General features: G+C 44.7%; 1 protein-coding gene and 1 long non-coding RNA gene across 14 annotated transcripts; both read left to right on the forward strand.

The window, feature by feature from the left end:
- Positions 1 to 1285: 1285 nt before the first annotated feature.
- LOC139833268 (uncharacterized) lies at positions 1286 to 4112 on the forward strand. The gene is made up of 3 exons (XR_011748687.1): positions 1286 to 2118; positions 2485 to 2561; positions 2697 to 4112. It is a non-coding gene; the product is annotated as an uncharacterized lncRNA (long non-coding RNA).
- A 1951-nt stretch (positions 4113 to 6063) lies between these two features.
- On the forward strand, positions 6064 to 9547 carry LOC127301646 (uncharacterized). 13 transcript variants are annotated; one of them, XR_011749521.1, is made up of 8 exons: positions 6064 to 6456; positions 6814 to 6879; positions 7014 to 7302; positions 7398 to 7728; positions 7814 to 7934; positions 8594 to 8777; positions 8876 to 8991; positions 9083 to 9547. XR_011749521.1 is itself a non-coding variant. In XM_071824535.1 (7 exons), the coding sequence occupies exons 4-7, from the start codon at positions 7430 to 7432 to the stop codon at positions 9087 to 9089; spliced, it is 327 nt and encodes a 108-aa protein (XP_071680636.1). In that variant the 5' UTR covers positions 6064 to 6456; positions 6814 to 6879; positions 7014 to 7302; positions 7398 to 7429; the 3' UTR covers positions 9090 to 9547. The 13 variants fall into 13 exon arrangements, 2 of the variants coding, with proteins under 2 accessions (XP_071680636.1, XP_071680635.1); XR_011749519.1 differs by having other exon boundaries at positions 7398 to 7505; positions 7680 to 7728; positions 7814 to 8777; XR_011749513.1 differs by having other exon boundaries at positions 7398 to 7934.
- The last annotated feature ends 5096 nt before the right edge of the window (positions 9548 to 14643 follow it).

Raw genomic sequence — 14643 nt, forward strand, 5'->3', positions numbered from 1 at the left:
GCTCGAGGAAGGCCCACGCCTCCGCCTGGGCGTCCTCCTGGGCCTTCCTGGCCGCCTCCTCCAGCGCGGAGGCGCGCAGCGTCTCGGCGAGGTGCGGCCATTTGGCCAGCTCGTCGAGATCGCTCTGCTCGCGGGACGCCGCGAGCGCCGCCTGCAGCTCCGGGTCGTCCTCCTCCGCCTGGGCCTGGGGCTGGTGCGGGGCCTGGGGCTGTTCGCCGATGTAGAGGCCGCCGGGGCGGCGGCGAGCCCGCCTTGCAGGTGTGCGTGGCTGCGCGCGAGGCCGCGCCGTCGCGGAGGTGAAGCACGTGTGCCGGCGCGCATCGTGCTCCACCTCGAACCACAAGTCCCAGTTGGGACTTGCGTCGCCGTAAGCGGGGTCCTGCTGGAGGTCCGCCGGCAGCTGCGCGCGGCGCCTCCGGATCTCCGCGACGCGGGCGCGGCCGGAGACCGGGATGGGCGGCACCGGAACCCGATCTGGGCTCAGGTGCCAGCCGTGGGGGAGGTGCACGTCCCCCCACGGCATTGGGACGCCGGCGTCCCAGAACATCTGCGCCACCGCTACGGTGACATAGATCCGCTCGCTTCTTGGCGTCGCCGGCGGGCACATGGCGAACGGCGCTGGCGCGACTGGCCGGCTGCTGCCGGCCTCGTGGTCGTTGGCGGACGGCTGGAACTCGCGCTTCGGGGCCATGGCGGCGCGGAAGCTTCGAGCTCGCGCGTGCGGCCGGAGTGGAGAGTGGGGACTGGATAGGGACAGTCCCCTTCCCCAGTCCACATTTAATAGGACTGGGGCACCGACAGGTGGGCCAGCCACGCGGACGAGGCGGACACGCGAGGACGCCGCGTGCCATCCGTGGCCACGCAAACCCGGCCCAGATTTGGGCCGGGTTTGCGTCGTTCCGGACTCCGCGGCCGTCCGCTTATGCGGTGCGTCCCCGCGTTGGGCCGGGATTTTGTCCGGCTCGACCCATCCGGACGCGCGGGCGCGGGATGGGTCGCCCCGTTGGAGATGCCCTTACTTCTTATTTCTCACGCTGCAGCCGGCGCTAGACGAAGCGCTCGCTTTCTTCTCTCTCCTTCTTACTCTCACTTCCAGCTAAGTCTTTTGCTGATGTGGATCTTCTTGTAGCTTGCTGTGTAGATCTATTGTACCTGCTCTTATATGATGCGAAAGGCCACTTTTCTTTTGGCACCTCAACTGCGTGATATGTATTCCTTCTATAAATGTTGCTATGCTACCCGGCCAACCAGGGCATCCTCAGGGGGCAAATGAATCGTGGTCGCTCGTTCACCCGGCCACAGTAAAATTCTCCTCCCACTTTTCACTCCAGCCGTCGGATCCGGTCGTTCTTTTTCCACTCGTTCAGCTTCCAAGAGAGTCCATGACATGTAGGACCAAATACGTGCGGGGTCCAGCGGTCAGTGCGGGCCACAGGCGCCGGTCTGCGTCACCTTCCTTCTCCACGCGTGGTGAAAACCTAGACACCCAATCCGTCGCCTCGCTCTCCTCCTCCCCAATCCCCGCCTCCTCTCCTCGCCCCAATCAGCCGCCTCCTCTCCCCCCCAATCAGGTGCCTCCTCTGTGGCGTTGGTGGCGGCGGGTGGAGGTGAGGCGGGAGCGGGCGGAGACGGGATCGCGCGGGGTGGATCCACGGCGGCGGCGACTGGAGGCGCCGGGCGCGGCCGGAGACAGGCTGGCGCGGGGTGGATCCGCTCCGGCGACGACGGGAGGCGATGGGCTCGCGCGGGGCGGATCTGTGGCGGTGGCGACTGGAGGCGCCGGGCGCGGTCGAAGACGGGTCGGCACGGGGCGGATCCGCTCCGCCGACGACCGGAGGCGATGGGCGCGGCCGGAGACGGGCCAGCCGGAGAGCTGCAGCAGCGCAAGGTGGCCGCGCGGTGGAGCTGATGGTACGGGTCTTAGCCGGCCGGACGTGGGCATGGCGCAGCGCGGCTGAACGCGGGCCGAAGCGCCGCAGGGAGGAGGTGGCGGGGGGATAGCTTGGGGCATGGCGCGGCCAGGGTGGGCGGACGAGGCAGCCAGCGCGCAGCGGCGCGCACGTGAGCAGGGCGGACGAGGCTTCCTCAAATCACTTCACGCTACATCTTTTCCTCAAGGTTTGCAATTGCTGTTTGGTTAGGGCGTGTTTCCATGGAATTTCTACCTTTCCCATATGATGCTGCAACCCTGGAAAAGACATTAACTGTAGACGATGAGTGGTATGGTCTTTATTATGGTTTACATTTCTTCTGAAGTTCATTAATTTGCTTGGATAATTGTTATCTTTTTAATGCTATCACTGTCCTCTGTTAGAAGAAAGAAATAAGGGATAATGTTTGCTGCTAAAAGTTTTTGTTATTAGAATCTACAGAATGGTAGAAAACAATCATGTCTTGAAATTTCTGGTGTTCAAAAGCTTGATGGTTGATTCATTGTCTTGCCTGCATACCCAGCGAAACTAATGATTTCCTCTCTCAATTTAGATAAAACAGGTTTGGCTCTCTTAATTGGCATTTAGCCACCGGATCAGATAGTGAATGGCCTGGTCTCCATGATACAGGTTTGTCTCTCTCAATTTACATTTATGTGAAGTTAATTTTCTTCTGGTGTTCAAAAGCTTAATGGTTGATTCATTGTCTTGCGTGTACACCCAACGTAATTAATGATTTGCTCTCTCTCAATTTACACAATACAGGTTTGGCTCTCTCAATTGACATTTAGCTGCTGGACCAGATGGTGAATGGGCCTGGTCTCCATGATACAGGTTTGGCTCTCTCTCAGTTTACATTATGTGAACTTGCTTTGCTTTCAGAATTAATGATTTTATCCATTTGGTTTCACCAAACTACATGCTATATTTTTTTATCATTGTCTAATAAATTATGTATGTCGATCAGAGTGATTTATTAGTTTTGGGTCAGTGTGGCCTGCACTTATTTTCTAATTCACAGGCGGGGTATTTTTCTTAAATATGTATGTTGTTTTATGTCTTCTAGATGCCAGTGTAACCAATATTTCGAGCCGTGCTTTTTTTTTCTGCTGTTATCCATTGGCCTTCGAATTTTATAGCTGGCTAGGATCTTTTCAGATCTTAGGTGTTGCATAGGGAGTTGATATCTTAAATCGGTTTTCATTATGGGAACTTCCAGGATTCACATACAGAGAATAATTATGGCTATTTACATTTGTTCCGTTTTCTGTTCTCAGATATTGGGTTTCAACTTTGCATCTGGACCTAAAAGATTAAATTGATTTGCGCTAGTGGGAGTAGTCATCCACATATAGACCGATATGACACATAAACTTCTATTTTCTATTTCGAAAATTAGTTGAGTATGAAGCAACATATGTGTTGTTCATCCATAGACTCCTATTATGTTCATTCATTTCGTGGCGAGTTGCTACACTGTATGCCAGAAATATGTGTATTGCATACTTGTCTGCATTAGTTAATTTTTACTCGGGATTTCTTACTCTTAAAGTGATACAAGTTATGCCTTGGTCCCTACTGTTGCCTTTTGTGAGGCAATAATTTGACTCTAGCCAATCATGGGGGTTTCCTATATTATTCTATTAACAGACCTTATTATCTTGGGAAAATTAACTTGTGTTAGTTCACCACTTAATGTTTTACTTCCTTTTACAAACTAGGTTGCTACATCTCTATAAAGAGGAAAAGTGAGGATTTGGTAGCTCTTCTGTGAGTTTTGGGGTGTTTTGCTACAATTCAGCTTGCTTGGGTAGTGGCAGGCTGCTCACTGAATAATGCACAGGAAACCTATTTTTTCTAGAATCCATTGACATGCCATCTGAATGAATAATAAGTAAATAGCTAGGTGCTGACAAAGATTCTAGAGTTTGTCGATACACAAATGTGCTCCGGTGATTTTACAGATTGCTATTAATTAGCGCAACTTGGATAAACTGGTATATATCATATTGACTGCATCTAATATTGATGTATGGCGATGTGACAGAAAGAATCAGAAGTAGCTCAGTCATGTGAGGTTTTGCATCAGGGGTATTCCTCTATAGTTGACATGGCGTCGGAATGAATAATAAGTAGATAGCTAGATTTTGAAGCACAATAGTCAAAATTTAAACTCTGCCATCTTGGTCTTGTGTCCTAATCCAATTTATGTCAGTCTAAGTCATGTGTTAGCCTGCACAAGTAGCGTGGATCAGAGTGGTAGATTTGAAGTGAAGAATGCTTATACTAGAGTCTGAAATAGATTTGTATCTCTTAGATCATCTGAGATACTTCATGCTAACCATAAAATGCTCAGCTGTACAGTAATGTATCATCGATGCGACCGGCAGGGTCAAAGTTTTCTCATGCTATATCTAAAAAGGAATTCCCTTCTCTTTGAAAATGTGCTCCTATAAGTTGGGTGGATTTTCCTGCTTACTTAGTATATGTCCATTAGCATCATATGTTTACATGTATTAAACTATTTTCTTGGTATCAATTTTATGATTAAAATAAAGAAACATGTTTTATTTTCATATCAATTTTATCAATTTTCTCTGTTTATGGTTTCTCTAATCATTCTTGTTTATTTCTTCCAGATTGTGTGTTATGGTTTCTCTAATCGTTCTTGTTTATTTCTTCCAGATTGTGTGGGAGAAAGGATCCTTGTTGCAAGAATGGGCATCTTGTTATCGTGCCCGGCTGACTCCTACGACCCAATGGAAGAATGCATCCTCGAACCGTCGGCGAGCTCTGGCGGCCTCAGGGCCTTGAATTCCAGCAAGCTGCTCATACAGGGGTCGCTCAGTTTCAAAAGGGCACAGCTCGACGACAACTACCTCAGCTCTCTCCAGGTGGAGACCGAGATCTCAATCAAGACCGCCGACATTGCCTCCGCCGCACCGGACTCTTCCCCTGCCACGGAAGATGATAGTGTTTGCTATACATACATAGAGATCTCTAGGCGTCCCTTTGGTTTAAAACTTAAATTTACCCAAAAAAATCTTCGAAAGAATACATGCTTCCCTTTTTTAGGGTCTTGTGTCTACCTAATTTTGTTGCCTGATTTTCTACTTATTGTTTCTGTGTGTAGCGCCATGAGGCAGGCTCTCAAGATGAAGAACGGGAGGAGGAGCGCTGGCTCAGGGAAGCTGCATATATTTTTCATGGATGCCTTTACATATTCTATGTTTGGTTGGTAATAGCACACTTTTCTTAATGAAGTGAAGAATTTAAAGTAACTTTTTTTTTCTCAAAGAAAAAAATCTCCATAGATTAAATTGTGGCTTTATTATTTGGAAGCATGTATGTTATTAGTTATTGTTTAGTTTCAGCCTCATTGTGGAGGAAGAGGTCGCGTCAATGTGGAGACTAGGCGGACTCAAGTGGTCATTGACTTGCCTCTGTACGCTAGCCAACACCCTATCAAATTGAGAAATTTGAGGTATGCAATCTGAATTCTTGATGAGTTTGAGTACTGCTGCTTGGAGTATGGCCAGTGTTTCTATGGTGATGTGTTTCACATAGGATGGTAGCCTAATTGGAAATGAATCATTCGTGTTCTTAATTTTCTTGTATCTGTTGGTGTGTTCTGAGCTAAGAAAATATAAATGCAATTAGGCAAGTTGCTTTCATCAGATCTTGGAATGTTCTAATTAATCATCTAAAGATAAGATAAGCCAGTTATAGTTAATTATGATTATTTGTTGCATGCCAAATATAGACTACGAATGATCATTCATGGGATGGATCATTGTAGCTCTATGTTCACCATAGTTTTCATGAATAAAACTTCCATGTTTATACAGTACCCCAAGCGATCTATTAAAGCTTGACAATCGTTTATCCAGTCCTCAAACTGAAATAGACATGTTTTTTATCTTTCAATTTAGGTTTTATATCCTATGTTCCACGGTAGTTGCTACCTTGGTATTACTACCCGAAGCACATGCTTTTGTAAACTATAACCGAATTTGTTTGTTGCATGTTACGTAAACTCGCCATCTCTTTCCCTAGGTATACAGCTCTCTCCCCTCTCCTCTCTTCTTTGATTTTGCAATGCTTTTATTGCCGAACAGGTTCAGCCTACTACTTAATGGGAGGATATGAATTTGTATGCTAGACTGGTTGTATCCTCTGGATATTGTAAGGCACATATGTTTCCTATTTAAAATATGACATTGTGGTGAGAAATAAGTGTGTACAGTTTGTAATATTAAATCTATCGGTAGGTGCAGATGCAAATAAATGACCACTGTATATGTTTGTCATCCTCCCTTAACTTAGGTTTGTTGATTTTTCATATGGCATACACCAGAAGTCAGATATGTGAATCCCCCATATAGCGTACTACTATGATTTCACCAGCTTGTTGTGTGCACACATGCAGTCGAGCTTGCGGGGGAGGGGAGCAACGGGCGCAGGGTACGCGAGCTCGCGGATCCTGGAATGTGTTCAAGGAGTGGAGCTTGCGCTCAGTGGGATGGTTGGTCACCTGCGTGAAGCAAAAAGTACGAAATTCTCCCTATTTTTTTTATATGTTCTGTTTGTTGAACAAATTGCCATAGTGCAAGGAATCAGGACCTGGGATATTTTAGAACAGTACTTCATATGGCTACCGGATGGAACATATTTACTTGAAGAGTTTACTCGGTTGAATTGAATAAATCAGGGGGTGGCGCATTTGGGACGGTAGCTCACTCTGTTTTGCTGGTTGAGGAGATGATGATAGGTGGAGCATGTATAGAAGAGGCTTTCATCATTTGTCAACTGGGTCGCACTTTCCCTGTCATCTCTTAGTAATAGATTTTCTGTAATACTAAAATCTAGCTTCTGCAAACAGGGCATGCAGATTTACAGTAGGAAGGCATCATATCGTGGACATATTTTTGACTTGGCTGAGTAGGAAGTAAGTGAAAAATGATTTCCTGAAATATGGACATTGCATCCTAGAAAGTTGTGAATAAAAATATGGTTATGCATTAATATGCTCATCTCTGCTTGGAACTTTTGGCATATAACCTGACGATGTTCTTATATCAGGCCTCGAGCGGCTGGTGGTGGTGTAAAATGGTGCCCAGCGGCGCGCACAACGGGTGTACGATGGGTGGCCTCGGCGCTGCCTGTGAGATGTTCTCATGGAGGATGCCGTCTGGGCGATGCCTGCCCACGCCCGTCGCTCGACCCTCGCTGCCGGACTCCCACGGGCTCCTCCCAGGCACCATGGCGTTGGGGATGCACAACCCAGGCACCGCAGACCATGTGTGAAGACTGGATGCGAGACCTCATGCACTCGCTTGAGGGTGAGCTCAGCCGATGCCTAGACGCCAAGGTGAGCATCTCTCGATCCTTTCCATCTGCTCCATATCTTTCTCTTGTAGGCTTCCATCTTGCTTGTCTAATCTGAGTTTTCTGGTGTCGTTTCAGTCTTTAAAAATTCGTTGCTGTGTGGATTATAAATGTATGGGGTTTCTATTGCCATGCCTGCCACTCCGGTGCAGCTCCGGCACACGCTGGATGGCCTTGTCCCTAAAGGTGATTGGGTACATACGTTGCATGCTATCCTGTTTGGCTGGCTCTGACCACATTGATTGCCAATCATCCCAATAATTCGTCAAGTAGTATATTGTCATCCCTTATGCATATTGAAAAATACAACTGATTGGTTAGCTGCACAGATTGACTGATTCAATGTTTTTTTTTGTTGAGATTGTTGTGGCATCAGAGGTCCTATATCTATCTGATGAGTGCTAAAATGGTGTGGACGTGTGGTATGCTTATTTTGGAGTTTTTCCTGCTCAAGAATTCAGTCTGACGATATTTGGTGGACACATGCTCTTTAGGTGGATTGACCCTACCGTGGCTGAGGTGTACACCATAGTGAATTTTCTGGAGCTCTGCTTGAATTTGAACACTCAGTTTGCTTCCCATATTTCTCTAAACTCCAGTATATCCAAAAAGAAGGTTTATTCTGTTCTTCTCTTTGGTTGGCAATTATAAGATTGAAATAGCTCATAAGCACATGAGGATGCTCAATGTCAACTGGTATACGTATCTCTCTCTTGTTGTTAGGTTGAATTGGTAAAAGAATTTAGTTCTTTGTATGGTTAGTAATATGACTGAACAATAAAAGCTGAGCTAATTTGTAGAGACAGCTATCAACATCCAATCTTGCTTTGTCCATGAAATAAAAGTTTACCTATTTAGTTGCCAATTCTCACTGGAATTGCTTTTGGATGTAGTGACAGCGATATCTGAACTCATATTTTGAGTGATATTTTTCAGTGCGAACCTAACTGATTTAAATTTTCTCATTGTCCGTGATGTATGTGACGGTGATCCTTGCATCTTCTTTGCCATGAAATCATGTTTATTTACTCTAGCGGTGAGTCCATGTTTGGAAGAAGTTAATAATTTCAGTACATGTTGGAGCTTTTGGGTCGTTCCAACATGAAGTGATTCTTTTTTTCTTTTCTTTTCCCATTCCAGTGTATGAAATAGTTGAAGTAGTTTTGCACCATCTATCCAATTGGGCTTATACAGATAGCTTAAATTCATGGATATGAGCATATGTATATATCCTGTGAGAGACTAAGAGAAACCAAATATGATCACCAATGTAGGAACCAAATATGCGGGAGAGTCTCAGATTCTAAGAAGGGTTCTAGAGTTTCATATTGTTGTGTCCTGGCTCCACTTGCCCCCATGCCAAAACCATCGGTGTGGCATGGGGGCATCGACCTCTCACAAGGCAGGTTCCATGGCCATTCGTAGAGCTAACGGTGGGAGGAAGTGGTGTTCTGGCTGGTGAGTTATCATCATCTCGATTTCATTGTTCGGTACTCATCAAATCTGAGACTATGGAATATGTATATGACACGGATTACCGATATTCATTGTTGAAGGGTTGCTAATGCTTGTGATGGGGTAAATCTTAAGCTTACTCTCTGCAGAACTGTGTCTCGGTGAGTGTTGATGAGTGTTGATATGTGGTTAGACTTGGTCTCTTTGTTGACACATGGTGGGTTAGTGAAAATAACAATTCAGTGATCTATATTACCTCTGTTGCACTTTGGACATTGTTGTCTGTTTATAATGAAATGTGCTTTCAGGTACTAAGATGGCTACGTGTCAGGGAGATGTTAACAAGAATCGAGATATTGATTGGAAGCTGGAAGGTGCTTTGCTTGGACAAACATTCCAGTTTGCTGGATCCTAGAGGAGTACCTGATGAAGCTGAACCCCTTGAAAGGGGAACTTCTTTGAATTGCATGGACATGAATGAACTGATCCTGGGGTGTATGTCTACTGAATCTACATCATCTGTGCCCCTTCTGAAGAAATGGCGTCAGGAGCTGGCCTGTGAAGCTTTATTGGGATGATTGGCAATACCTTGTGGCTCTGTAGGCTTAATCCTGTAGCTACCTGAAAGTGTTGTTCCCTCTCGCCTGTTCCCATTTTCTGGTTTTGGCTTTGTTACTGGAACGTGATGATGTGAATGCTTTGCATATAATGGAACTGGGGGAGAACCCCCCTTTATCTAAAAAAGGGATGTTAAAGAGGACGATCCTTAAGAGTGAAAAGTTTCTTAAGAGTGTGCTTTGCTTTTCTTTCTGCGCGACTGCTCTATATGACTATTGTTTATGTTTGTCTAGAATTTGGATCATGGGCACTGAAGATTAGCAATTCGGCATAATCATAGAGATTACCATGCTTGAAAGTTAGGTGCCTTAGATGATGATGTTGCATACATGTATTAATTTTTTTAAGACAAATAGGTATTACACAAGTGCATGAAAGATGGTCTTTTCCTAAAAAAGAAGGCCCTAGCTGTTGGCTACAAAACAAAACAAAACAAAAAACTCTCAACGATTGGTCTCTGTTGGCTATCTGGGTAACCATCGATCTTCTAAATGTCCTTAGCTATCAACATCCAATCTTGCTCCGTTTCGAAAATGAGAGCATGAGGGAAACGTAACTAAACTACTGAATTCCTGACCAACTAAACATGTTATATGTTCAGACTTGAGTACATAATATTTGCTAAACATAATAAACCCAATTATGGCTTCAAAAAACCGAGCCTTCATTTGCAAATGTATTTATTCGTGATTCTGTCACTTGCACCCGTCACGCACCTGGTCATCTAATGGAAATAAAATCTGGAGTGATTTCGAAACCCACGCCAAGTCATCCGAGAGCTTCAACTGTTCCATAAGAGTTTCGACTCGATTTGATCTTTTATGCAATGTTGCCTGTAGGACAATATTATTGTACATTGGCTCAATTTTCGTAGAATGTACATACGAATTCCAACTTAGATCATATACACTTATGCCAATATAAATATGATAGTTACAATGTTGTCTCGCTTTTACCTTTACGACGGGACAACTAAACACGTGATCACAAAACATGTCGTATTTTCATACCTTGGTAAACTACATTTACTAAAAAAATATAGATAAAACTGTAGCTATGAAACCTAAACCTTCATTTGCAAATAAATCAATATTGATTCCGGCATTTGCCTTTAAAATTCGACGCTATTGTCATATTATTGCACTTTCAAATAAATATTTTTATGAGCTATTGATTCGCTTTGCCTTTGCGCTGAAATTGTCATATTTAATTGCAGCACCTTGATAGAATGGCGTGTTTACAATTGTACTAAAGCATTTAAATTTCAAGCTAATTCTTAATACTAAAATAAGCTAAAACTTATAATTTAAATTTTGCCTTGATTTTGCCATTTGCGCGATAGCGCAACCGGTCATCTAGTGTTGGATAATGAAGCTGGGCCTCGGCTACCACGGAAATCGGAGGCGGCCCGCCGGCCGGCGGGTCTGAATCTATGGGCATGTACTGAGGAAACTTAATGCAATTTTTTCCTGGTTTCTTTCTACAGTGTACAGTCATAGCTAGAATGGCAGCGGTTGTCTTGTCTGCATTAGCGTTTTAAACCGTTTTCTTAATAGTATTGGATTGATCGTTTGGGAATGTGTTTCATTCGTGTGTCATGCTTTCCAGCCGCTTCTCCCAAACACCATCTCAAATATTAAAATATTACTCTTATTTTTGCATTTTTTAAATAAAAAGAAGAAACATTCCACAAACTAATACATAATTGGAAACACGAAGACAGTTTGGAACATGGTTTTCCACAAACTAATACATAGTTTGAACCATGGTTGACACAAATATAAAATATTGCAAAATAACCAAACATAACTAGGCCGGGCATCGAACATTTCGTGTGTTCGCTGCCTAGAAAGAACACTCGACGGCACACCCAGTCACCCAAACTGGAAAATCCAGCTGTTGACGGTGCCCCTGTTGGTTCTTCCGAGGAAGAACAACCAGAAACCTCCATGCACATTTTCGCTGCGAAAAATAAGACTCATCAGTCGTTGTCCTCCTCGACGCTGTCATCGTGGTAATGCTGGCGGTAACGCGTCTCGTCGAACACCTTGACGCTCATATCCCTCTCGCCAAAGTAGGATAACATGAGCACAAAGCCGGCTTCGAGTCGGTGGTAGCGCGCGAACTTCTCCCAGCCGATGTGGAGGTACATCTTGCCGTGCGCGTCGTAGATCACGTCCACGATCCACCGGCAGCAGCCTCCCGCAGATGCAGCGAGCTCGGGCGCCCGTCGCCGACGACGAAGTCGACGAAGGTGTCCGGCAGCCTCAGGATGGCGTGTGGGTCGCCCTTGAGGATGACGAGGAACTCGAACAGCACGGGCCCTCCTCCTCCTTCATGTCCGACGATGAAGACGACGATGTCGCAGGCAACGACGAGCGTGCAGCTCTGCCGCGGCCACGACCACTGCCGCAAGCTCGGCCTCCGCCTCTACCAGACATGGCGTCGACTCTTGAGATGGTGGCGGCTAGGGTTGGGGAGAGGGGTGTAGGGATTCGTTGCATAGAAAACAAAAAATTTCCTACCGCGAGAACGCAATCCAAGCCAAGATGCAATCTAGAAGACGGGAGCAACGAGGGGATGATCAAGACTAACCCTTGAAGATTTCCAAAGCCTATAAGAGTAGGCTCTTATTGCTGCGGTAGACGATCACTTGCCGCTTGCAAAAGCGCGTAGAAGATCTTGATCACGGTGCCACAATCGGGCAGCACCTCCGTACTCGGTCACACGTTCGGTGTTGATGAAGACGACGTCCTTCTCCCCGTTCCAGCGGGCAGCAGAAGTAGTAGCTCCTCCTTGAATCCGGCAGCACGACGGCGTGGTGGCGGTGGCGGTGGAGATCTCCGGCGGAGCTTCGCTAAGCGTGCGGGAGAAGAGGAGGAGAGAGGGGGCGGCTAGGGTTTGGGAGAGGGGGTGGCCGGCACCCTATGGTGCGGCCAAGCTATGGGCTTGTGGTGGTCAGCCCCCTCTCCTATGCCCCTCATTATATAGGTGGAAGCCCCAAGTGTTGGACTACAAGTCTTCGAATAAGACCCGAACCAAAAACCTTCCATGTGTAGGGAAACCTACCCAAGGTGGGAATCCCACTTGGGGTGGGATTCCCCCTTTCCATGAGGGGGTTTGGCCGGCCACCCTTGGGGAGTCCACCTTGGACTCCTCCCCTTTAGGGTTGGCTGGCCATGCAAGGTGGAGTCCCTCCGGGACTCTACTTTCCATGGTGATTTCTTCCGGACTTTTCTAGAACCTTCTAGAACCTGCCATAAATGCACCGGATCATTTCCAAACTTGGAATATGACTTCCTATATATGAATCTTATTCTCCGGACCATTCCGGAACTCCTCGTGATGTCCGGGATCTTATCCGGGACTCCGAACAAATATTCGAACTCCATTCCATATTCAAGTTCTACCATTTCAAAATCAAACCTTAAGTGTGTCACCCTACGGTTCGCGAACTATGCGGACATGGTTGAGTACTCACTCCGACCAATAACCAATAGCGGGATCTGGAGATCCATAATGGCTCCCACATATTCAACGATGATTTCAGTGATCGAATGAACCATTCACATACGATACCAATTCCCTTTGTCACGCGATATTTTACTTGTCTGAGGTTTGATCATCGGTATCACTATATACCTTGTTCAACCTCGTCTCCTGACAAGTACTCTTTACTCGTACCGTGGTATGTGGTCTCTTATGAACTTATTCATATGCTTGCAAGACATTAGACGACATTCCACCGAGAGGGCCCAGAGTATATCTATCCGTCATCGGGATGGACAAATCCCACTGTTGATCTATATGCCTCAACTCATACTTTCCGGATACTTAATCCCACCTTTATAACCACCCATTTACGCAGTGGCGTTTGGTGTAATCAAAGTACCTTTCCGGTATAAGTGATTTACATGATCTCATGGTCATAAGGACTAGGTAACTATGTATCGAAAGCTTATAGCAAATAACTCAATGACGTGATCTTATGCTATGCTTAATTGGGTGTGTCCATTACATCATTCATATAATGATATAACCTTGTTATTAATAACATCCAATGTTCATGATTATGAAACTAATCATCCATTAATCAACAAGCTAGTTAAGAGGCATACTAGGGACTCTTTGTTGTCTACATATCACACATGTACTAATGTTTCGGTTAATACAATTATAGCATGATATATAAACATTTATCATAAACATAAAGATATATAATAACCACTTTTATTATTGCCTCTTGGGCATATCTCCTTCAGTCTCCCACTTGCACTAGAGTCAATAATCTAGTTTACATTTGTAAAGATATAACACCTTGGCCTTCTGGTGTTTTATCATGTTTTGCTCACGGGAGAGGTTTTAGTCAACGGATCTGACATGCTCAGAAACGTATGTATTTTGTAATTCATTTGCGTCTCAACGCATCACTCATTTCCAAATGAGTCGGCATTAAATATGTTTAGTCTTCTGGTGGAACCTTAATTCCGCAGTCTGAAATATGTTACTAATATTGTCACACACAATATAGCTTCAAAGTTCTGACTCTGTCGGAACTACACCAAGTTCTCAAAGAACCTCTTGACTTTAACATCCTTTGTCATTGTCAAAACAATGACATATTCTGCCTTCTTTTGTAGAATCCGTCATAATATTTAGAACTTTTCTAAATCTAGCATAGACAACTTCTAGCTCATCGTGCTACCTTTTAAACAACACTTAGTCTAATTTGAGATTGAAATTTTATTTTCATATGTGACAAAACAAATATCGGTGCAACATCTTACAGCGATTTGTTTGTCATTTCCCATACAAAACTATATATATATATATCCGTAGTTCTTCTAAAGTACTCAAGAATATTCTTACTGTCGTCCAATGATCATCATATGAATCATTCTGGTATATGCTCATAACACTTTATAGCACATGACATCTGATTGTGTACATATTATTCGTGATCTATAATCACTCATGTGTTTTTACTCATTGAGTGTCAGATACACTCAAGTCTTGTTAAAACTTAACATGACAAGAATATTTTCTTAATATTTTTATATTGAACTATTTCAATATCCATTCTATGTACTTTGACTTGAACTTATTTTGTGTTTCAATCTATCTTCATAGATTTTGACACTAGATATGTTTCAGTCCATATCCTTTCATTGAAGTTAATTTCTCAATGAAACCTTTTTAATCAAGTATATAATTACATCATTTATAACCAACTATATGTCATCTACATAAA

Source organism: Lolium perenne, chromosome 7 (assembly GCF_019359855.2).
Source record: "Lolium perenne isolate Kyuss_39 chromosome 7, Kyuss_2.0, whole genome shotgun sequence".
NCBI classification, from domain to species: domain Eukaryota; kingdom Viridiplantae; phylum Streptophyta; class Magnoliopsida; order Poales; family Poaceae; genus Lolium; species Lolium perenne.